Source organism: Berghia stephanieae, chromosome 2 (genome assembly GCF_034508935.2).
Source record: "Berghia stephanieae isolate SIO BIC M18660-M18661 chromosome 2, UCSD_Bste_1.3, whole genome shotgun sequence".
In the NCBI taxonomy this organism is placed as follows: domain Eukaryota; kingdom Metazoa; phylum Mollusca; class Gastropoda; order Nudibranchia; family Aeolidiidae; genus Berghia; species Berghia stephanieae.
Window position 1 is genome coordinate 25,545,030 of NC_088361.1, and position 25,964 is coordinate 25,570,993.

The following is a 25,964-nucleotide window of genomic DNA, read 5'->3' on the forward strand; positions in this document are numbered from 1 at the left end:
CCAAATAGAACAGAATTTCTATCTAATATATTTCAAATCACCTATTAGATTCCCTTTTTATACTTGTGCTCTTACAATATTCATCACTACGAAAAGTACTCATTTATAGCCGAGCCAATTGGAGTAAGGTTTGTAAAGTGACTTATCCAAGGATAACACAAAAATCAGACTTTTTTTTTCTTTGCAATTGTTGTCACCATCAGTCAAATCCACGTTAAACATTGCATGACTTTATTTATAAGACGGGAATCATGCAACGAAATTATCTAAGCTTTATAATCTATATCATAATCATTATAATCAGTTTCACTATCATCATTATCATCATCATCATCATTATCATCATCATCATCATCACACATCAGCATTTTTTTGCTGTCGCAACCAGATATTCTAAGGAACACTTACCTCATAGGTATATGTTTCATTGTATTCAAATTTCTCTAAAGGTTCAGTTGATGTGCAATATAAGGGAGTATCTGGACTTGCATCAAATAAGGACTCCGTCATGTCTTTTCCTGGAATGTTAGTCAACATATTACATTTGAAACAATTCTATATAAGTAAGCATTCAATCAATTCACAGATCAAAGTCTGACGCGGAATAATACAACAACACATTATGACCAGTTATAATGAAGTAATGTTGTAAATGAATTTGTAATAAATCGTTTCAACAATTGATTCAACTAAATATTTATTTGGCCTCACTCAATCTCTTTTTTATCTTCAATCATATAGTATCGCAATTTCATATTCAAATTATCTTTGTATAATTGTTGATGGTATTGACAAAATAAATAGATAAACAATAAGATTATTTTTTAAAATTAGTTGAAAAGTTATGGAAAAATTAATTATTGAATTTTTTTAGTTTTATATAATCATTTAGGTTCTTTTAAGAACTAACAAGAGCCAGCAACATCGACAAACATTGAGTTAAGTCTTCCATCTTTGCCTTTGAATTAAAAGGAAGTAAGTTGTAATCATATCTACAAATTGATATTAAGCAGATGAAATTATTTAATGAACTGCATTTACCTTTTTTGCTACCTCTCTTCTTTCTCTTGCCACCCTCATCACTTCTGCCCTTGTCCTTCCTGCTATCACTGACATCCTCATCGTCTCTCTCACACTGGAATACATCACGTCTTTGACCACACCCATCGCTAGTGCCATCAGATGAGCATTCGCAATAATATGCACCAGTCATGATGTCATCAATATCTGTAACCCTTCCACAGAATCCGTTAAAGATGGTGTCTTTCTCTTCCACTCTGCATGATTGACATAGCAACATTTTCAGTTGGACCACGGTATAGTCACACTATTTTGTTTAGCACGATACAAAGCCTAACTGCAGAGGATTTTAAGATGAATCAAAAGAAACAACAAAACTATAAAACAAAACAACAAATAACTATTCATAAAATTATACGTAAGAGTTTTCGAAGAGATCAAGAGATCAACACTTTAACCCTTGTAAAAATTATCATATTTTAATAATACAATGCATCATTTAGAATCTTATATTATACACAATACCTCTTCGGAAAAACGTGGTATTTTGAATTGGATAACAATGTAAACGGACAAGAAATGAATCTTACCTCCAAGTCAAACTAAATTGGTCTGGACGTCCAGTTTCATTAGACAATCGCCCATCTGAACGCATCAGGTCATTGTCACGATCTCCATCAAATACTCCGCACAGACCTACATGCATGGTTTGAAATAAAGTTAAAGTGGGTTTTGTGATGTTTAAGGCTTAAATCAGGATTGATTTGCATTATTTCAAATGCAAGGAATCAGAAAAGCAATGACTCATTTTAACATCTTTTGATGACATGATATCATACAGTGGCTAAAGGTATATATCTATATCAGGAGGACATTTTGGTTTGATGACATGATTCATTTTCATACTAAGTATTAGCTTAAAAAACTTAGGATCTTTTCCCGTTTTCATAATTTTCATTTGTCTGGGGGTTGGTATTTTTACAAGATAAACAATGGTGTAACAATTTCTTATCATACCATGGGCCAGTGTGGCATAATGGAATAATCTCCATTTTGTACCCTGGAGGTAACCTTGCCACCGCTATATGTGGACTTAAGCAAGAACCTCGCCCTAGGTCATTTGCGTCGCAAACTGTGACTGCACGGGCATATCTTTAGTCGTCACATAAAACTTAAACTAGATACACATTTTCAATGTGGACTTTTTATTGGGGGAGGTGGGGGGGGGCTGGTTTTATCTATATATGTTTTAATAGCTGAATACATAGTTAAAATATTAATCGGACTCGCGTGTATCAATAACCATCACCACTATTGAATTTATTTCTATAATATTACTCATCATTATGGGATTATATGTGTTGATTATCATTTTAAGTAGTCTAAAACATAGTTAACTAGTATTATTCCTGTTTAAGCCTGCTTACAAAATTCTAATCTGTAGTGTACTGTACCTGATGTATATCCAAAACTGGATCCAGATGCTTTCATCCATACATTGATGAACTCTGCCTTGTTTCCTTTCTGTACACTAACGTATACCACATCTCCATTTGGCAAGTAGATCTGTGATAAATACAAAACAATCACATAGTATTAAATTTCAATTCAATTCTCTCAACTTCAGACGTGTAGAGGGATAAACACAGAGAGAGAGAGAGAGAGAGAGAGAGAGAGAGAGAGAGAGAGAGAGAGAGAGAGAGAGCTGTGGCTTTTATACTTTTGATCTCTTCAAAAACATATAATTTAATAATGAAAGATTGACACAATATAACTCTAGATGGAGTCATTAACAAATGCAAAATCCACTGGTATGGACATTTAAGTTTTCAGTGATAATGTTTTTAAATGAAATCTCTACTTTACTCATATACATATTCAAAAAGACATTATGTCGGAGTTACTCAGTTGCTCAAAATCGAATTTACAATAAAAGTAAGAAACTTAGGTTTAACGTTATATATTTTATTGAGAGAAATAAAAATAATAATAATAATAATAATAATAATAATAATAATAATAATAATAATAATAATAATAATAATAATAATAATAATAATAATAATAATAATAATAAGCATATTTATATAGCGCCTTTCGTCGACACCTCAAAGCGCTTTAAAAAATTCAAATGCAATTCAACCAAAGTATCAAAACAATTAAGAGCATAAAAGGGCATCAAAACATCATCAATATAAATTTCAATTAGAATACAATTAAAATTCAATTCAGTAAATATTTTCTGAAAAGATATGTTTTCGTGGCTTTTTTGAAAATGTCTATTGAGCTCAAAAATCTCACAGATTGAGGGAGATCATTCCAAATCGTGGGTCCGAATTTCATAAGAGACCTATCACCAAAACACTTAAGTTTAGTTTTAGGAGATGCTAACAATTTTGAATCGTGGGATCGAAGATTTCTCAGAGGTACGTATGGTTGGAGTAAGTGTTAAATGTAGAGAGGGACAGTAGACTCAAATACATCAAAGCAGATAAGGGCTATTTTAAATTCGATTCTAGCCCGGACTGGCAGCCAGTGGAGGATTCGAAGCATGTCCTTTGTATCATCGTAATGAGATTTTCCCAGGACTAACCTAGCCGCACAATTCTGTACTCTCTTGTGATTGTTGGACCAGCTAGCAGTGAATTGCAGTAGACAAAACGTGACAAGACCAATGCAGAGACAATTATCTTCAAGGTGTTGAAAGGTAAAAACGATCTCATCTGTGATATTCTGCGGAGCTCATAGTACATCATTTTCACATTATTGATTATATGCTGATCCATAGACAAAGAACTATCCAGAATGACACCTAAATTTTTAGCCTTTTCAGAAATAGAAATATCAGAATCAGATATAGTTAGGGTAGGATTTGAAAATTGGAAAGACATTAATTTTTGCTGAGTTCCTATCAAATAGAGTTTCTGAAAGTGATTTAAAAAACCAAAATTTCACATTTCTGATCATTTTGGCTTTAAAATCACTTTTTGACAAACGGTTCACCCCAACATATTACCGGTTTGGGAAGCTGTGGTCACATATAACTTTTCTGTGAAGACTTAACAAAGCAAACTCACATGATACTTGTCATTCTTGTACTTGTAAACACGCAGGCCTTTTTCGATTGGTCCATTTCTATGAAGTCTTATGTCAAAAGGCTTCATGACTTTTCCTTGTCGTCGTGTCGAGCACCTTTCCATGACAACGACGTCATCATCAACTCTTACAGCAACACCGCAATTACAAGATGCCTTTCCATTGCAAGATTTGTAGAATGTGTGAACCTGGTGTACGACATATATTTATTGTTAGTAATACATTATACAATGTTTATTTCCATCATAGCAGAAGAAATGATTTTGGTATGTATGGCAGAGGCAGCAGCCGTCGTGGGAACAGCAACATGTGCATCAGCAGTAGCAGTAGCAGTAGTAGTAGTAGTAGTAGTAGTAGTAGTAGTAGTAGTAGTAGTAGTAGTAGTAGTAGTAGTCGTAGTAGTAGTATTAGTAGTACTAGTAGTGGGGCTATGTGGTCTAGTGGTATGAGAATCGCTTTCGGATCGGAAGGTCCTGGATTCGAGCCTCGCTCGTCGCATAGTTGAGTCCTTGGAAAAGGCTCTTTACTCACATTCTCTCACTGTACTCAGGTGCAAAATGAGTACATGGCCTTTAACGGCGTTGTATCTGTCCGAAAAAAATTGTCATGTCTCGTTCTACATGTTACGTGTTGCCGTTGCCCAGCGACCCTTTGTAAAGCTCTTTGAGCACGTTTAGCGGATATTGCGCTATATAAAAGCTCGTTTTTGGGGTTTTTTTAGTAGTAGTAGTAGTAGTAGTAGTAGTAGTAGTAGTAGTAGTAGTAGTAGTAGTAGTAGTAGCTTCTGTTTTTCTAAAAAAAAAAGATATTTCAGCATTTCTCACCTCATATGGTAGTTGTGTATGCCTGTACAGAATGAACTCTCCTTCAAAGTAGTTGTTATATGTCCTGTGAAATATGATAGTAACTTAATAATATCTCCAAAATAGTGTTCAGTGACATTCTACATCTTAGTTCCATATCCATTACTAAAGTTCAAAAACATAAACATCTATAAAGACACATTGTTTGTTTTTTATTTCAAGATAGGTAAAAGGCAGACTATCTATTTGAGAGCATATCAGTAGGATAAACAATAAGGGGTTGGGCTTTATTTGTACTGAATGAAATTACAATAATTTATTTCGGCTGTAAAAATTATAAATGCACAGAATGTTAGGGGAGGATACAATCAAGAGACTGTGTATGTTTTGTGATTCTTTACGTCATGAGATCAACGGAAGTTTGATTTAAACTGGATCATGCTTGGACGGAGGTGTTTGAATATGATTGCAACATTTTGGCCCCTGGGTTATGTTCTGGGTTTAGCAGTAATTTTTACGCATGTCATACTTATTCAGTTGTGCATGTTTACCCAGTGGCCAATGATATCTATTAATAAAATGGATAGCACCTTATATGGGGACATGGGCTGTCTGGAATTGAACTATGTCCCATATTATATTCGCATGACCAGCTGAGAATTTGTAAAGCTTCTTGCACGCGGTGTAACTTTGAACATGAGCTAATAATTTCTATTTCTTTTTTGAAGTATTTTTAAACACAATGAAAATCTCCGACACTTACTTCCCATCAAATGTTGTCATGTGAGGATCATTCTGGGAACTACAAGTTTTGGTTTGATCTTTATCCTTCACTGCCAACTGTTTGAAAAGTAAAGCATAAAAACTTATTTAAAACAAGTTTTCAGAAACGTAGCAAACGAAAATTTGTGATGAAAATGAATGAAAATCTTTAATGTAAATTTTCTAAGTCTTCCATCATGATGACTGTTGAAGCAAATACAAATTTTAAAAAATGTCTAACCTATATTCCATTAATGACCAAGCATTAATATAGTTGATTCAATGACGGATTACTTAACATCCAAAGTATATTTGAAAGCTTCTAACATATTGATCAGCGAAGAAATCATCATTAAAAATATGGACCACACCAGTCGCTTTTTTTTTAACGCAAAAGCTGTCAGATTGTTTTATTTAAAAACCTTTCTCATTGTAGGTGGTGCGTACAGTGCAGGAATGCAGTCATAGACTTTTGATTGAGACGTAAATTGCCAATAATGAAATAGTTAATTTCAAAATTAATTTTGCATAGCAAAAAGAAATACAAAAATCATACCTGAACCCATCCCAAGTCTTGTTTATCATCAAATAATGTGGTGGTTGAGTTAAAAGTGGCCGTTATCCTGATAGATCTCTTGCTTTCTCCATCTTTTACACCATCCGACACTCCCTTAATGAGCACTGTCTGCATCTCTTTCCATTTCAACGACGGTACATGTATGCCACAGAAAGGTTTATCGTGGTGTTCCTCGCCCCAAACCACCACAGCCTGCGTAATTAACAATTCAAAAATTTTAAACTAAACTATCAAAATACCGGCCACGATGCAATGTTTGAAAGGAAAAATATATACATGATTGTCTATAGTTGTAAAACTTGTACAACAGATATTGAAGTCAATGAAACAAACTGGAGTCATGATGATTATTTAGTAATTAGTGTTGAACGTTTTGGATTCAATTTCATTACAAGCAAACCCTTCTAAGAGAAAATGATCAGAAAAAAATCTCATAATGTCTTCATAGAGAGATTGAATTCAAATTAAAACCCCCACCTGTGGAATGGCTCTTGCATCAGGACATCGGTTTTCGGAGACTGCCTTGATTTCAGTTCTTATACGAATGTCGCAATTATCTCTTGCACCAAGTGGACAGAAAAGGCGGGGAGGCACATATGATTTCACATAAATGATACCAGTTTCTCCCTCATCTATGGTAAGTTTCTTGGTAGTCAGCTGGTCAGAGCAAAAAGAAAATCATATTTTTAAAGAAATTTATTTAACTATAATAATTTAGTAAATAAATCTAGACTTAAATTTTCAACTCTTGACTTTCTAATTATTTTTTCAAGCAAGCGTATTGAATGGTTAGAGATTATATTCTAAAATGATAAACATAAAGAAACCTTTTATAGTAATTAAGAGGATTTCACATGACTAGTAATCTGCTGTAGTCTGGAAAAAACAAGTTTTTAAAATGTTGGCTGAAAACTCATCCTTCAAATATGGATCGGTTCAAATGACCCTCATCTTATTAAAACTCCTTAAGCCTGGAACTTCAAGGGTTTGTAACAGATGAGGTTGATTTTCATAGATAGATAATTGAAGTTTTTTATGGCCAAAATTGTTAATGTGTTTTTCAGAGTACGGCAGTAATGTTATCTACAGAAAAATTGACAAACTGTAGAAGGAAATGGCACGAGGATGATATTCATTGATATTTCCAGATATTTAAATAATACCATTTCTAGATAAGCCAAATTGCCTTTTTCTCTTTAAAGGATGTCTGGTGACTTTACAATATCATCGTATATTATACCTATTCTGACATGCTTGATAAAATAAGATATTTTGTTTCATTCTTTTTTAATTAAAAAGTTTACCTCCATCTTGACATGGATGTATCCGCTATCAGTAGGTTCACCTCTTGACTGTGCACAACCGACTCGGTTACAGACTTGGACGGAACATGAAAGCTGAGAAAAAATATTTTGCAAATAGAAGTCTTGATCAATACTTATTATATATATTCATAGGGCACGTGTTTTTTGTGTGGCATTTTATAAATAACTTTCAAAAACTGTAGTATTGTATATCAACAACTGAAATGATGTCTTAAAATTAGAATCTATTGTTTTAAATTTATCGAGAAAAATTAATGAACTTAAATAAAAAACATTATGAACATTTTGGGATTAATCAATTATCTAAACATACTCAGCAAAATAGTCAATTTTTTCCAAAGTATCCTTGGGTATTACTGGTCATAATAATCTTTTAAGTATGGACAAATACAACTTCATTAATAATAATGACTTGCCAACTTTTTATTTTAGACTTTGTTCATCAAGCCACTGATCAAAAAATGAAAACTAATAATTCAGGCTAAAAGATTCGGAATAGAATAAGAATTCTGAACTTCACATATTTATTTTTCCAGCTTTGACCTATAGTTTGAGTAAAAGATAAATAATCATTTATCAAGTTTACGTTTAACAAACCTTGTCATTGTATTCCAGGTCACCAAGTTCCTGTTCAGTCATTACAGGAGATGTGATGTTGGGTTTATTTGAAACCACCACCTTGTCGTTCTTTAGGAACGAGATAAAATAGAATAAATCTTCCTTAGCCAGAGGCTCAAATTGACAAGAGAATCCAATGCTTTCGTTATCCAGACGTATTTTCAGTTCTGGCTTCTTCAACAATGTTGGGAATCCTGAGGTTAAAAAATCAACAAAATTCAAATATTGAAAATTTTAGGAGGAAATCCCAAATTAAAAAAAAACATTGTTCCCAAGCCTAAATAATTATCAATTAAATATTGATAGGGTGAGTATAATGTTGAGATGACCTGCAGCTACAATAAGTGCATTAAGACCCATAAAGCAAACCTCACAAGCATTTTAGGGTTAAACAAATGAAAAGATGAAATTAATTATAACATTTTAATTGATCTTTTCGTAACATTTTATGCATTCTATCGTTTTATCTGTGTTAATCCCAATGCCTTGATGTTCGATCAAATACAAAACATGAAATCAATTATTTTTCAAATGCAATGCAATATAATCTAAATAGAATGATTCAAGCACCAAGATTTCTTAGTTCATTAATAACATTGGTAATTTGCCCACTTAGACAGCAAGGATTATTCGTGTATGTGTTCAAGATCTTTCTATATTGCATCTAAGAATGGTGGAGCAAATTATTTTTTAATTAAGCTGTTAAATATATAAAAGGATATATAAAAAACTGGAATACTACAAAAAAAATTGCTGCAACAGTGTTGTTTTTTATCTTACCTGGCACAACTCCAACGTCAGTGATCAAGTCCCGTTGACCAAAGATGATATGGATTATGTCAATTTCAAATCGCGAGTAGACTGTTCCTTGCTCCGGTTGTCCGGTATTGAACTGACACTGTCTCCTAGTTCTTACTGGATGCTTTCGTCTTTTGGCCTTTTCTTTTTCTTTGACAAGTTCTTGATCTATATAAACCTTATAAGGAATTAAACAAATAAAAAATAATAGCAAAAGGCCTCATTACTGGCAAAGTACTAAAGAGTCTCTTCAAAACATAACACTTTATTTTCATTCAAAAATTTTTATGACGGACAAAGATTTATTCCTTAAATAATTATTATTTGTCATGATGTCGTTGAGCGCTCTTGTAATATTCGTGAAGTTTTAAGTAAGAATAATATTCTATATTATCATTATATGTTTCAAGTAACACGCCCTCCAAAAAAGTTATAGAAAAAAAAAAGTTTATATCCATTTGCCTACCTTTAACCCGGCCTGTGAGCTCCATGTAACACTGTAGTCGTGGAAACTGGTGGTATCAATGTCACGTACATACACCTTCCATTCTAAAGTAGTCGTTGTGAAGGTGAAATAGATCTTCTTCTTCTTGTAGTAAATAGAAATGCCTGATGAATCCTTTTGGTCTCCACAACTTGTAAATAAGTACCCATTTTCTACCAATGTTGTAAATTTAAGATGGAAGCTCAAAGTGATACCAAGAGGACACTTTTCCAGATCGTTGAGACAGGGAGTTGCCACTGAGCCGAGATCAAAACCGCCATTGCCCAAAAGCTGGAGACTGTATTTGTCTCTGCTGTTCAGAGTTATATTGGCTTTCCCAGTGAGGGTGAAATTACCCACAGATGTCAGGAGGGTGTTGCCAATGATTGAGTTGAAGATAATAAGAATATCTTCAATGTTGGTGGCTATTATTGGAAAAAGTAAAAAGAGTGAACTTTTGATCGGTGATAGGCTTGAAGCATTTATAAAGATTTTTAATAATAAATAAATTTCATATAATCATCTCCTCGAGGATTTTTATAAGCCGCAATACATGGTAACAAAGTTAATAATAGGAGGCTAAGTTTCTTGCCTAAAATCCGACTTCTTTAGGTAATGCCTGACCCATAAAAACAATTTGTCCCCTACAAAATGTAGATGTTACATTATAATATATTGAGCAGTTTTTAATCATGATACTAAAGTTTGATAAAAAGAGCATAGCAATTATATTAAGAGAAGAAGGAGATTATAAACACATAAAGAAAACAGAGGGAGCTGGTTGGTGGTGTTTGAGCGGATAGAGAGAGTGGGAAAGAAGTGATGGATGGATGGGGAAGAGATATTGAGAGAGATATAGATAGATAGAGAGAGATATAGATAGATAGATAGATAGATAGATAGATAGATAGATAGATAGATAGATAGATAGATAGATAGATAGATAGATAGATAGATGGAGAGAGAGAGAGAGAGAGAGAGAGAGAGAGAGAGAGAGAGAGAGAGAGAGAGAGAGAGAGAGAGTCAGCAGTAGTCATTATATTACCTGTGATCCTGGTCCAATCATCGACTGAGTAGATGACCTGGCAAACCAATTCAGGATCTTTAGGATTGAAGGCACCATCGGAATAGCATACTCCTCCAATTTGACAAACATCAGCCTGAGGAGAATAATGGTCTTACATGTAATGTCATCGACTCCAAATATTATAAATTAAATGGTGACAGCATTTTAAGGTCACCTAGTCTCTGGTTTAGATACATAAGTAACATTTTGACTATTTACAAAGAGATAATTTCTGCTCATTGAGTCTCAAGTTAACAAAAACGTATTCATTTTTGATCCAATAAACAATTAGCAAGATAGACGTAAAACAACAGTTCAATGGAACAATTAAATGGAATTAGACAAGCTAAAAGGCCTACAGATTAGAGACAATAACAGCAACAACAACGACGATGACAATAACAACAACAATAGATATATAGATGAAGTCATACATACTCTTTGAGAGCAAGGCGTTGTCGAACAGTTCTGACAGACAGAGTCAAAACATGTATAATCAAGGTAATTGCTGATATTTTTGCCATTATTGCTAACTGCAATCTGGAACTCTCCTGTGTTCTTAAATGGACAAGTCACTGATTGCGAACTCTGATAAGAACCTTGTACCGTAGTTTCAAAATCATCCTGGGATAGACAAGAAAGAATAAATAAATATCAATACAGAACATTTTGTTTGTTTGTTTGTTGTTGCTTTAGGTCTCTTCCAACACAATTGAGGTTATATGAGAGACCGCTGAAACAAAAAAACAAGCAATCTAACAAAAATAGTACAAATATAAATCAAAATCATAACCTAAAGATATCATAAGCTAAATTATAAATAACCAAGAACAAACAGGCAGAAGATTTACAGAAAAAAAAATATCCCCTGTCAAAAATACAATCACAAACCAAAGAAGCAGGATAGGCTAGTGAAGAGAAGAAGAAATGACATCACTATCGGATCGTACACCCATGCGAACATCATAGGTAGATTATTCAAGGGTGATGCTCCCATCCAACCACCCGAATACAGAACATTGAATCTTTAAAAATACGTCAAACAAATTTCTTTACCTATTGCAGGGCCACAGGACAAAAACAAGCTCATTTTCCTTCCATCAAAAATATGGAAGTTATCAGCACTTCTATATGAACTCGATTAGGTGTATTAATCGTATAACATAGAATAATAACTATAACACAATCTAATACTAATTTCTCTGTGGGACAAAATCCTCACCACCAAATTAATCTTATCATATGTCCACGGTGGTGATGGAAGCATTTGAAGCAGGCAGTCAAGTGAGACAAAATCTCAAAAGACATAAATGATGCAATGCCAGACAAAGCTAAAAACATTCATGAAAAAAAACAGTCTCCTTAGGAGGCCTAAGTTCTTATCTCCAGTTGAAAAAAGGTAATTTTTTAATTTATTTCTTTTGGGGGGGTTACTTTATAGTCTGGCACTGTATGATTCAAACATTTATAGATGTCCATGTTGGTTGTTATAGATTTTAAACCAAATAAAAGAAAATAATTTTACCGTTACTGATCTGATTAAGCAAACAAGAAGTTCTGAGTCACTGAATCCAAATCCAAAAACCGAGATGTCAGAGCAAGCGTAAAGTCTCCTGTCACAAAGTCTCCCACCAATCAGAGAAATCAACTCAGGAGCTTTGGTGTTGGGAATGCTACAATCAAAGCCAAGCCAGTCTTCATTACAATAGCAGACACCTAGTGAAAACAAAAAAAAAATATAATATTTGTTGAACAATTCATTTTCTTTCTAATGCAATGAATGGTCTATTTTTCACACATTCATAAATTTTCTAAATTTGTTGGAAGAAAAAAAATGCATCTATGAAAATGCAAAAAGAAATGTAAAAACGAAGTCACATGTTGTATGACATGCACAAATATCTTTTCAACTAATTTTCTCAAATTTTACACCAACATATTTAAAACCGTCAATGCCCATATTTATTGTTAAAACGGGAAACATATTGTGACACACTCAATCCCCCCCCCCCCCTCTCCCCTTTCCATCTCATTCAAGTTGTATCCCTGGGTGAACTAGAAAGCTGAATTTCAATCCAAACAAAGAGAACTGTGAAAATCCATAATTTTATTTTATTATACTAAATTTATCATTCTTAATCAATTTCTTTAATTTCGAGTAAATATTTATTGATTTAGACATTAAATTCAAATTCAATACAAAGTTGACTATAACATAATGTCTGATTGAGAAGTTGATCAAAATTGCTATGTAAAATTTTGAAATTCCCGTTAAAACTATGCTTTATATTTCTTTGTTTATAATGATTTATATATAAAACATTTCTGTACTGTTCTCAAAACACATGCTGTCACATAGTTTGTCATATTACGCAATGTTATTGTATTTGATCATGGAAAGCCAACACAAAAGTAAATGATTTTTTAAAACTAACCATCTGTGCAATTTCCATTGTTGCTGCAGTCATTGGGACACAGGGCACCAGTGAGTCCTGGAGGGAGTTGGAATGTACCATCGTCTTCAATCCACAAGTCCACATTGATGTTGACCTCAATTTTGCAGATGATGCGGATGTCTATCAAGATTGTTATAGCCCAATCGATAGTGTCCAAGATCTACAAGAGAATATGTATTTATGGTTATTGATACTATTCGCATTAGGCTAATATGATAAATGTGAACATTTATTTAGGAATTTATGGATTCACAATGCCCAATGCGCTTCACAATGTTTCATTTATTCCGTAGCAGCTCATATGGAACCAAATTTCCAAACCATGCAGTACAAGTAAGGCGTTCTATACAATATTTAACAGTCTGTAGCCAGATTCTCATTCGCACCTGAGTTGAATTGGGAAATATTTGTAACGTGCCTGGCTTAGAGCCATGTGCGATCATTCTGACCCATGAGTTATTAACAATGTACAACATGGCTTGACTTGGTTACTGTATGAGATATTGTATCAATGTCTTTCGAGGTGAAGGTGTGTAGACTTTTTCTAAACCATCCAATCCATTGCCGATGCACTTTCCAAATGTTTAACATATTAAAGAACAGTGAGGCAGTCAAAGAAATGCAAACATGTTTTTAAAGACTCACTCATGATTATACAAATCAACTCTTTTTTGACTACTACTTCTTAATAATTGATTCACAAATTGGATTTTTTAGCGCAATCAAGGTAAAAATATTCTTTTAAAACATGAAATCACCTGGATGTCAGCTACGCAGTTTTCCAATGATAGACCCACAATTTCAGTGCCAACAATGGTACCACATGCTTTGAACATGACGCTAACTCTCAAGATGGCGTTACAAACTTCTTCTGCTTGATCTTTAGTGATACCATTCTTTGTGGGCCAAGTTGGTGTCTGATAAAGAGATAATAGTTTTTTAATCCAAATTATCATAGTGAACTTCAAGACTTAATACATGCAGCTAAATACACTTGGTATATATGAGTTTAAAGATCCAATGTATAATGTAATATTGTCTTAATTTTTTTTTCCTCCTCGTTGATTAAAATTCCTATTGATTTGAGTTATCGTTTCTATTTCAATTTCAGCAATAATGAAAGATCATCAAATAATAGACACAAATAATTAGAAACAAATGGATAGAATAAGATGACTTCACACTTCTGCCATTAAGAGTTTATATACACTGACAAAACATATTTTCCTTCATTTTTAGCCAGAAATGTTTTGCTTCAAATATCGACTGATTAAGATATCTCAAAGCTTGCAAACAAAAACTCTCAAACCTAATAATTCTTTAAAGTCTCAATCAAGTTTGAGACATTTTGACAAGTTGGGGGTCATCTTAATCAATTGCTAACTGAAGTACACTTTTCTTGCCAGAATAAAAAATACAATAAACGGTGGAATAGATCTCACAACATTCCATCCTATACAATACAGGTGGTTTTTGTTCCACACGGGCCTGTGATCGTTACATCAACATTGTATTATTGTTTTGCCAGCAACGATTAGTAAACATTTGAACAGCATAAAATATACAGGACATTAAATCATCAGTAACAGATATCATTATCTAATTCTTAAACATACAGGGAATTTATAGTCTGGGTCAAACTCCCATAAGGTTGGATCCTCAGTCTCAATACAAGCATCTAATGCATCAACACTATTGACAATGTTTGAAGTGATGTCTTCTTTACCTGAGAGAAAAAGAGAAAACATGAACATTTTATTGAATATTACCCTATACAATAAATTGCAGAAACAAATGCTTGATGTCAAATGGTGTTGATGGTCGAGTGGCAAGCCTCTGTAATATTGCCAAGAACCGTTAACCTTGATAACAAATATATCTTTGGCATTTATCACACCTGTGACCCTAATGTTACATTCTTGGGTAAAGTACTTAGAAGCCGTTGTCCCCCTAAATCAGATTTGAATAAATACCCGGTTACACGCAATTATGGCATTTCTAAGAGTGCTAAGATAAGAAGGGTAGTGTGATAGGCAACTTTCATTTTATCAGAAATGAAACCTGACTTTATAAGGCCTGCTGGAAAGAACAACTGTATCAACGTGAAGTGCAAAGGGTTGGATAATGCAATGGAAATGCGATACCTAGTGAGTAAATGTGCATATTTATCATTATATTTGTCATTGTAATTCCACAGACATAATGACTTACATAAATTGTACAAGGTTTAGGCACATTTGACACAGGAAGAAAATGGGTAACACTTGCATAGGATGATAATGTCCCAAATGCTAATTATTTTCCTTAAAGACAACACAACTTACTTCCTGGTTTATCTGATTTTCCACCAGACCTCCTGTGTCGTCCCTCATTTTGGTCAGGATCACAAGTTTGAATGACCGCAGTTTTGGAGCAACTCCGAGATCCACCTTCTGTACATATGCATGACGTCACTTCCTCAAAAGCAATCTCAGATGTTGCACAGATACCATTGTAGAAGGACTCATTGCTTTGAACTCTACAAAAGTTTTTTTTTTAAATATTGTAAAATACAAATTAGTTCAAGAAAATTAAATGAAGATGAGGAAAGCTATTTCGAACAACGAAATGCAATGAACAATTCATTCTTTGCTAATATCCATAAAAAGTGCCAATCTATAAACGGCACTTTTTACACACATTCACAACTGTGATGGTTTACAAGCAAATGTAGCACGTTCAAATATTTTGTGTACATGAACAAGTTAGAATTGTAAATTTTAATGTCTGATTTTGCCATAGTAGAAAAAGAAAAGTATAAACTTAAATAAAGCTAAAATATCAATTGAATCCCTTCATCAAAATGCTTCTTAGAGAGAATCAGGAATGATTAAATAATCCGAGAAACAAGTTAAGTCTCTGTAAATATCCAATAAATGTGTTAATACATCTTTGTTATAAGCAGTGAAATTAAATCAGAGTTGTAGTGAAATAAAGTAAAAAGAGATCATTTGATGAAATCTGGCACCGTGATTTAAGTTAGTAGATAAAATAATGCATTCTGACCTAGATTTGAAATGTGAGCCTAAATATTAATTGCTAAACATTGTCCTCGGATCACGATCAAATATAAATGTCTATAACTTCCATAATAGTTAACAATGTCTCGCTATCAGGAAATGTGCCAAAATGTATTATTGTTAAGATTATTTTCAATGCTTCTTACCGCCATGATAATGCAAAGACATCTTTATCCAGAACTGGAATGCCATCGATGGTCAGGAAGTCATTGCTCCTATCATCATCAAAAGTACCACATAAACCTGAGTACAAAAAAGTGAGTTTATTGAACTTGGTTAATTGTTTTTAAGTTTTTGTCTCTTGTTTTTTGTTTGTTTTTAGGGGGACGGGGCGGTATTGATTTAAAAAATAGCGAAGATTTCATTTTTAAATAATATCACAGACTTCCAAACTTTTATAACAATATTATATATATAATTATAATATTGTAGTACCTATCCTCTGTGAGGTAAGTAACTCACAGTCTTACTTTTCAATACAATTCAATACAAATTGCAATAATTATTTCATTATATGTGCAAAAACAAGATGCAGGAAATTCAAGATTTTTAACAGCTTGCTTTAATTTTGAGCCTTTTCTGCTAATGACGTCATCTCTAATTCAATAAATTGTGACGCACAGCCTGAACTCGGTATAATGTCGGGATGAACATGACTCCAAAAATAATAAATATTCTAAAAACTGTTTTTTAAAAAGGGCAAAAGTCCAGAGTTATGTAAGTTAAGAAACTACATTCATTGATTTCAGTTAGGTGGTTTATTTAAATATAATTCATTATTTTAAACTTTCAAGTCAATTTTCAACATCAGGTTCACACCAAAATAATACCATTCTGAGAGTGGATCACAATTAAGTGCACTACTTTTCTAAGATGACTACATCTATTTCTACAACTGTCATTACTTATGAAGTTTTTACTACTAGTACAGTAACTATTATTATTATTACAACAACTACTACTACAACTACTACTACTACTACTACTACTACTACTACTACTACTACTACTACTACTACTACTACTACTACTACTACTACTACTACTACTACTATAATTATTACTAAGAATACTACTACTACTACGAATGCTACTATTACTACTACTACGACTACTACTACTACTACTACTACTACTACTACTACTACTACTACTACTACTACTACTACTACTACTACTACTGCCATTACTACTACTACTACTACTACTGCTGCTGCTGTTGCTGCTGCTTCTGTTGCAGTTATACTAGTTATAATAATGGGAATAATAATAATAATAATAATAATAATAATAATAATAATAATAATAATAATAATAATAATAATAATAACTAGAACAAAACAAATAACAACAAGAAGAAGAAGAAGAAGAAGAAGAAGAAGAAGAAGAAGAAGAAGAAGAAGAAGAAGAAGAAGAAGAAGAAGAAGAAGAAGAAGAACAAGAACAAAACAAATAACAATAATAATAATAATAATAATAATAATAATAATAATAATAATAATAATAATAATAATAATAATAATAATAATAATAATAATGATAATAATAATAATAATAATAATAATAATAATAATAATAATAATAATAATAATAATAATAATAATAATAATAATAATAATAATAATAATAATAATAATAATAATGACACCAGAACATAGAAAATAAGCTGTCCTTATCAATGTTATTATTTGTGGAAGAACGACAACTCATTTTCTTTTGTTTTATTGTTAAGATAAATATTTACCGTCTGTTTTATCAAAGTCGTAAGCTGATGCTGTAACAAAGAGATTGAGGAGATTGCCACCTTTTCTTGGTGAGTACGGTTGGATCCCTATGACCATGCCAGTGGGAAGGCTTATCTGGAATGCCAAATGATAATGGCGGTGATAATTATATTAGAGACCAAAAAGTGGAAGTAATAGAGCACAAGTAAGCAATATTTATGAAACTAAATTTAATTATCGCACTCATTGATGTTAAGTAATGATAAAAGACGGTTGGCGGTACGTTGAACAGATGTACTACTACACTGATTTTTTATATTTTAATTTGTATACGACCTGGTGTGATTTTTGTTTTGGTTTTATTATTTTCCATAATACAGTTAATCGTGAGAAATCCAAATGCTTTCCAGACAGCTAGGCAAAAGTGATCTAATACAAAGAAATGAGATAAATTTAGCTATCACAGCCAATAGACTAAAGTAAGAATATCTAGCTAAATGTGCTATGTCAATATTTGACCCTTTGCATGTAGTTTGAACGGAAATACCAATTTGATGTTTTTATAAAAAGGTCAGTAAAAGTGATTTTATGTGGGCTTCATTGAAGAATGAATTTTATTGGCATTACGAATCTCTTGCTTAAAACGTCTAGATCTACTTTTGACCAGATAAATAAAGGAGGAAATTAGACTTTGGGAGAACTCAGTCTTGTCATTAAAGAAAAAAGCTTTTAAAGGATGAAGCAAAAAGAATTGCTTGTTTTTCATTACAGATCTTGGACAAAGTAACAACTGAATCGTGGCTTTAAACAAAAAAGTACAAAGAAACTATTCACAAAAACGAATATTTACAGGAGATCCAAAGTTTGTGCAATTTGTCATAAATTTCGAAAGTTTTATAAATCATTTTTTTATATATTAGTCATCTGTACCTCGTATCCATCATCCTTCCTGGACCTGATGACAGTACCAGCAGTGAGATCACCGTTCAAGAGCAGTTTAGGTTTCAGGGGTTGCCGAGATCCGTCGCCTTTGTCGCAATAATCAAACAAAATGATGTCATCACCTGACTTGATGGCTGTGGCACAATTACAAGCTGCTCTACCATTGCAACTTCTTTGGAATGCACGAATCTATTAGGTGGGAAAATAAGGTCAAAAAAACACATTAAAAACACAGACATATGATATTTTTCATACAATTCTATCAGTTTGACTTATTCAATGTTTCAAAAGAAAATATAAAATTGAAATGTCCAAGTGCTCTTTATATCTAAGACATGTTGTCGATAAAGTGTCAGTCCTGAAAAAAACCAAGCAAATGTCATGCAGTTCTAAAATATTCCATATAATCAACTAATATTTTAAAATTAAGACTAATGAATGATTCTATTTTAAAAAATCAATAACTACTTTTAAAAAGTTGTCCTTCAGAGCCATAAGGCCCAAATAGCTGGATTTTATCCTGGTTTCTATAGCGTTAAAGGACGGAAGTTGCTTGTTACCATTTGTATAGACGCTAATCTATCGCAAAGTACTTTCCGTCTAATCCCAGCCGGTGGAAAGGGGGGGGGGGGGGGTCAGATAAAAATCTCGACTTGACCCGTGATCGATCCTGGTCCCATTGCGTATGAAGCAAGTGCTTTACCAAATGAGCTATGTGGACCCCTGATCGGGAAAAATGTTATTCATTATTCTAGTCTTTTTTTTCTTTCACATATATATCTTATACATTATAGTTCTTGATCAGTTATATAATCCTAGTTTCATCCTTACCTCATAAGGCAGAGTCCTATGTTTGTATAACACAAATTCACCTTCAAGATAAACGTCGTATCTCCTACAGATTTTAGATAAAATAATGATTACAACATAATGATATTATATACTTAATACATATATTTTAATTAAGTTGTTAGTTGTTGCAAGTTTAAAACCTTCGGGGTTTTTTTCTATTTCTCTGCAGCATTTACCGTGAATCATTAAAAAACAAATTTACATATCAAAAAATCCAAAATCATTGTCAATCTCGATCAAAAGTGGACTTTGTTAATTCTTACAGCCATTCACATTTAAAGTATATTACGTTGATACTATGATAACCTTTCACAAAATTGAGAGAGAGAGAGAGAGAGAGAGAAAGAGAGAGAGAGAGAGAGAGAGAGAGAGAGAGAGAGAGAGAGAGAGAGAGATCAAAAGTAATTCGTAGTTTAACTTTAGATTTTGCGAGGGAATAATGCCATGAAATTTTGTATGACACACTTACTTTCCATCAAAGGTTCTTATGTGAGGATCACCAACTGATTTGCATGTTGACAGCTTACTGTTCCGGTCTCTGATTGTAACCTTGAGATTTTAAAAAATAATAATTTAATAATAAAATGTAACGAGAGTCATAAATTGCATGCATGTCTTTCTCATAATCATTATAAATCAAGAATTCATGCAAATTTTATCATACTTATTAATATTCAACAACTTCAACTTTAAAAGGATAAGACTGAATAAATGTATGTCAAATAATTATAACATTTGTGTTTATATGAAAGTTAAAATTGCTTTTTCCATTTTTGTGTCATTTTGTATTTATATGATATGACACTAAACTATAGACCCCTGATTAGAGTCCCTTAATTGGTGACATAACGTTAAAATTTTGGAAAAGGCTCTTTAATCACATTCTCTCACCCAGTACCTGGCTGGAAACTGCTTTTTATGAGTTGAAAAAAGTATAGTAGCGCCTTACAATTTACATCTCGTTCTAAATAGTATGTGCTGCTCTTAGCTCAGAGACCAATTGCAAAGCGCTTTAAGTACTTTTTGTGTATGTTGCATTCTAAAAAAGTGTTTTTGATGTTTTTATGCTAAAAGTTGATATAGTTTCATAAAATTCTTTAGTGAAAATGTAGTCTTACGAGCATACGTTTTCTTTTCAATTGAATATTATTGTTGAAACAGCAAATAAAAAAGATGTTGACATTATAACACCAAACATTTGGGAGCTCCTTTGATGTGATAGATTTCACATTATGTTAAACCAGTAAAACAGAAGGCCAGAAATTTGATTCCCACCAAAGTTAACTGATTATATAAATAGTTTGTCCAATGTTTTTTTCTCTGCTTTTCTTGCTAACGAAATTTGTCCAATTTTTTATCATTTTTTTATCTTGAGACTGACAAGTGAGACCTTGCCTGGACATGCGTAACTGTTGTTTTGTTTAAAAATTAAGAAATTATGATGTTAGAAGTATCAAGTAAAAGCCAACATATACTTGGTTCTACCAAAGCAGATGATTTAACAAAACATGAGAATAATAATTTTACACTAAGGGAAAGAGCATGCTAGGAGCCTGTAATCTTCTGTAAAAGTAACTCTGGTGAGTTAAACCGTCTACAATTTTTCATATAAAATAGAAGTTTACAAAGTCAAACTTTAAAATATTTACATTCAATAAAAGTTCCGGGTTTCTAACATTCTGCATTAATGACTATCCTCCAAAGTAATTTTTGAATCAATATATGTCATTTAGAGCTATGTATTAATAATGAGCTTTTAAAAAAAATTTCATACTTCTACTTCTCCCATGACGTCAATGTCAAGTGCAGAACTACCATATCCCAGCATGAATGCAGTCAATTTGACCTTCCTTTTTTGGTCTTTGTCTCTGAGTTGGTCCACCGTCCCCATGATAGGAATCCTAAAGTTGGACGCCCAGTTGGCGGCGGTGATTCGCTGTGAGCAAATACCGTCGGTATCAGAGTATTCTGAGACAGGGAACACCAGTTGAGTTACGACACTGTTGCTTCCAGGACATTCCACCTCTCTTTTTTCAGAGATCAATTCTGTTGTGATTTTAACTCTGCAGTGAGTGTCCCTGTCTTCATACACGCAATGGAGTCTAGGGGGGAATGTAGATTTTACCAATATGGCCCCTCCTGAACTACCTTCATCAATAGTGACTTTGTTTGTGATAATCTGTAAACAGTAATAAAACAAGAATTGTATTGGATATTGTATACTGTTTTTAAGGAACGTCAAAAGGAATGGAAATATTCCCCGAAGATGATGGTAGTTTTGATGAGGTTTATACAGACGAAGTGGCTAATAATAAATAGACTTTTACCACGGTACAAATGATAAGGAGAATGAGAATCATAATGCGTATGATGATAATGTCGATGATGGAGTTGGTGAAGGTGGGGTTAGTGCTAATATTGGTGGTGGGGGGGGGGATCGGGTGGCTGTGGTGATATATAAAGATATTTAAAAAGGAAAATAATGTCAAAACAATAAACCTCCAGTGATGAAGGCTCTATTATAACCTTTTGATCTCGTCTTTAATCGTATGCCTTTTAATGTGCGTTTTACAAATTGGTAAGAGTATTTGTAAAAGAAGCAGGACAGTGATAAAAGTTAGATTAAATGAAACATTGACATAATTGAATGAAAGTATCATAATAGTATTAATAGTAGTATTAAAAAGAATTGTATAATGCACTGGTATTCATTAGGTTCAAAGGGGCTTTACAAAAATAGTATTTGATGATTATATCCTCATTTAAAATACGCAACAATTTAATGATCGCCGCGACATTTAATTTAAAACAGTACAAAAAGTACAAAAGTGCATTATTCCTTTTAGTATAAATAAATAACTGCTTTCACTTAAATATTTAAAACACTATCGACTTTTCCTTAAACAAATCTGAAACAAGCCAAAAAGAAAGTTTGCTGTGACCATATTAGTGTAGTTCGCACTTAGTTCAACCTGATTATTTTTCTCAGTCGCGAAGTTGATCATGCCTTATGTGTACATAAGTTCAAATTATGTCACATTCATTTTTTATTCAGTTGGTACTACTCCTACAACCAACTCATAGTCATATGTTAAAGCATAACATCACAATAATGTTCATACCTTAATATCAGCTGTGAGAATGTTGCTGCTTCTACTTGGACCCGTGGTTGTATTGCAGGCAGCCGTCAAACAAACAGTCACTGAGCAATAGACTTTTGAGGAGAAAAACAGGAGATCTATTTCGTCTTCATGTAAGAGAGCCACCAATTTGTCATCAACCAGATAGGGAACCTGAAACAAAAAAACAAAGTGAAATCAATATATTAAAATAGAAAAACAACTCAACAAAACATACAAACATATTTGGAAAAGCCAGGACAATGAGAACGTTATTTCATTTAATAATGTTAAAAACCTCTAATCTATATATTTATCGAATTAGGTAATAATGAATGCCTATCAAGTAAAGGACTGATGTCCAATTCATTGATAAAGTAAAACTTGAGCTTGAACTTGAGCTTTTAGCTTCTAAACCATAAAGTATTATATATAGATTATGTAAAGATGGATAATTAATTCTATGTTTTAAAAATAATGGAAGGTGGAATTAAAACTTCTTTCAAACAATCAACTGATATTAAATACATAATATGTCACCATAAAGAACCCATTGATATCAATTGCAAAGCCACATTTCAACTCATTGTAACGTTCCATCAAGGACAAAAACTATCAAACCGTGTGTTTAGTGCGAAGTCTTTAAAAAATAATATGAAGTAAAGTATTTGAACATATATTTTACTCAGCCTAATTGAAATATGTCACCAAACAAGTGTTTACATGGGAAATAAATCCCTAAAACTTAAGAAATTAAACTCAAAACAAGTGAAAATCATCAAGTCCTAAATCTGAAATACAAATATCTTAATAAATTTCCAAATCTGAGCGTAAAATATGGTATATAGCACATGCTTTCATAGATTTTTACAAGGGCATTAAGTTACTTACATATCCTTCTTTGCTAAGTCTGCCGTAGAAGAAATCCACGGAGTAAGATACGTCAGTCCTTGAAAGTGGGTCAAAGCTGCAGGCAAGGAAAGCTTTGTTGCTGGTTTCGTTCATAAACGTGGTCAATTCTGGATCTTTCTTTATTTTGGGTAGCTCTGAAGACAAAGTATAAATGAATCAACAAGTTTATTCACATATGTCTACATAGCAGCGTCACTCATGAAAATTCGACATGGGTCTGGTTATACAAAATGTTATATAAACGAGCTTTTATAGAGCGCGTTATCCACCAAATCCATCTCTCTGTGGGTTTTATTTTCGGTTGACAATGACTGAAATCGAGTTTCCGGGATGGTCAACGTGATTCATAATAAAGCAAGCAGTCATTATCACTTTTTATTCTAAATATCATTTTCCAATTGACGTTATGCATTTAGGTAAAATATCTTGTCTGTCTCCCTGATCAATCAACATACAGGGTACCAACATACGAAAATATGTGTAACATTAAATCATATTTTAGTCGGTTAGAGGGAGTTTGTGGTACAGGGAGAAATGAACGGCAAACGAAGAAGAGGCAGACGACCTAGGCCTAGTTATATAAAAAATTGAGCTTTAAAATTGAGCTTTATATAGCACAATATCCACTAAATGTGCTCAAAGCGCTTTACAAGGGGTCCCTGGTCAACAGCAACATTTAACATGTAGGACGGGACATGACGCCTGTTAGGCGATATAACAATTTGTCGGACACAGACAACGCTGTTAATGGCCAGGTACTCATTTTACACCTGAGTACGGTGAGAGAATGTGAGTAAAGAGCCTTCTCCAAGGACTCAACTATGCGCTGAGCGCGAGGCTCGAACCCTGGACCTTCCTAACGAAAGCGAGTGTCATACCACAAGACCACATAGCCGCACCTAAATAAAATATATAAACATATATAAAATAACATCCTAGAATGGACAGAGATGAAGGGAAGAGAGTTATACGATACCGTCAACAGATGAAAGGAATGGGCAGACATTTAATTTGTCATCGCAGAGTGCGGGCAGCTAACGTCAATGAGGACGATGCTGGATATTAAGTAAGTAAGTAAGTAAGTAAGTAAGTAAGTAAGTAAGTAAGTAAGTAAGTAAGTAAGTAAGTAAGAGGGAGTTTAGTAGGAACTAATCACCCAATAGGCAGTCTGAAAACACTAACAAGGAGCCAAGTGTCGTCGCTTCATTCATTCTATGACCAAATATAAATCCCCACCGATAAAAGTGACCCAATTTACGAATCTTGTAATACAGTTTAACATCGGGAAGGCCAAAGCATTGATAACAGAAAAGTACTAAAAAAGAAATAGAAATGACATTCGCTCTCTCTCTCTCTCTCTCTCTCTCTCTCTCTCTCTCTCTCTCTCTCTCTCTCTCTCTCTCTCTCTCTCTCTCTCTCTCTCTCTCCGAAAACAAATAATATAGCCTAACAGGCGTCCTACATTTTAAGTGTTGCTGTTGGCCGGGAACCATTGTAAAGCGCTTTGAGAACGTTTAGTAGATATTGCGCTTTATAAAAGCTCAATTTATTCTATTATTATTTTATTATTATTTATCGCTGGTGAGATGGCTATGAAACAATACTATCAGTTTTAGTGGTGGAGAAAATGAGAGGCGAGTGACGTGACTCCAAGTAGCATTCCAGTACAATTATTGTTAATCTTGGTTAAATCCGTATTTTATATTTTTAAATTTTCATTTAATATTTCACAATTTCGCTCTTCATAGGCATGATTTGACATGTGGCTTTAGCCTTTCAGCCTCACCCCAGATGACACTTCTGTGTCTACATTATAACAGAGTTCAATTAGTATCAAGGTGACCATACCACAGTGAAGATAATGACATAATATTAGATAGTTTCACACATGTTTCATTATCTGCCCTGGATTCATTTTTTAATGTGATAAAACACCTCATAATGTATTGGGAGCTGAGAATTCAATCTACAATCCAGAATATGAATCTTGGTTTAAGTTTATAAATTACATTAAACAGAAACAATATAGTTTCTCAATAGCAAAAAGAATAATTTTCATTTTATCATTTTCTGAATCAATCTAACATATACGAGATTGAGGCGTGGGTCACAAATATCTATGTATACAATATTTCTATTATTTATACAATTTTAACCTTCACAGCCCAGTTTATATTATATCTAACTTAAACTTAAGTTATTAGCATTTACCCGAACATTTTTCTATCCTGAAGATAATATAGATCACATATTATTTATCAAATTGTATGCTGTGGTTGTTTGGATTTCTGTTGTTATGAATTATCCTTAATTCTACTCCACGCACGATCTATGTTTATAAGCATTTGAGA

At 33.1% G+C, this 25,964-nt stretch overlaps 1 protein-coding gene across 4 annotated transcripts in view; it reads right to left on the bottom strand.

Annotated features, from left to right (window-relative positions):
- LOC144964570 (uncharacterized) overlaps positions 1 to 25,964 on the bottom strand; it is a 247,857-nt gene that overhangs the window by 50,185 nt on the left and 171,708 nt on the right. For all 4 annotated transcript variants that reach the window (XM_078898999.1, XM_078898998.1, XM_078899001.1 and 1 more), the window contains exons 122-149: positions 23,593 to 23,747; positions 22,705 to 22,875; positions 21,357 to 21,761; positions 20,052 to 20,131; positions 19,562 to 19,625; positions 18,719 to 18,919; positions 17,809 to 17,923; positions 16,211 to 16,307; positions 15,330 to 15,523; positions 14,622 to 14,731; positions 13,764 to 13,922; positions 12,985 to 13,165; positions 12,075 to 12,265; positions 10,988 to 11,173; positions 10,529 to 10,643; positions 9,466 to 9,908; positions 8,982 to 9,177; positions 8,181 to 8,395; positions 7,563 to 7,655; positions 6,736 to 6,915; positions 6,238 to 6,450; positions 5,683 to 5,759; positions 4,941 to 5,004; positions 4,098 to 4,304; positions 2,475 to 2,586; positions 1,611 to 1,716; positions 1,042 to 1,277; positions 409 to 518 (exon numbers count right to left, since the gene is read on the bottom strand). In XM_078898999.1, coding sequence (XP_078755125.1) covers positions 409 to 518; positions 1,042 to 1,277; positions 1,611 to 1,716; positions 2,475 to 2,586; positions 4,098 to 4,304; positions 4,941 to 5,004; positions 5,683 to 5,759; positions 6,238 to 6,450; positions 6,736 to 6,915; positions 7,563 to 7,655; positions 8,181 to 8,395; positions 8,982 to 9,177; positions 9,466 to 9,908; positions 10,529 to 10,643; positions 10,988 to 11,173; positions 12,075 to 12,265; positions 12,985 to 13,165; positions 13,764 to 13,922; positions 14,622 to 14,731; positions 15,330 to 15,523; positions 16,211 to 16,307; positions 17,809 to 17,923; positions 18,719 to 18,919; positions 19,562 to 19,625; positions 20,052 to 20,131; positions 21,357 to 21,761; positions 22,705 to 22,875; positions 23,593 to 23,747 — 4,676 coding nt within the window. The remainder of the gene's footprint in view (positions 1 to 408; positions 519 to 1,041; positions 1,278 to 1,610; positions 1,717 to 2,474; positions 2,587 to 4,097; positions 4,305 to 4,940; positions 5,005 to 5,682; positions 5,760 to 6,237; positions 6,451 to 6,735; positions 6,916 to 7,562; positions 7,656 to 8,180; positions 8,396 to 8,981; positions 9,178 to 9,465; positions 9,909 to 10,528; positions 10,644 to 10,987; positions 11,174 to 12,074; positions 12,266 to 12,984; positions 13,166 to 13,763; positions 13,923 to 14,621; positions 14,732 to 15,329; positions 15,524 to 16,210; positions 16,308 to 17,808; positions 17,924 to 18,718; positions 18,920 to 19,561; positions 19,626 to 20,051; positions 20,132 to 21,356; positions 21,762 to 22,704; positions 22,876 to 23,592; positions 23,748 to 25,964) is intronic.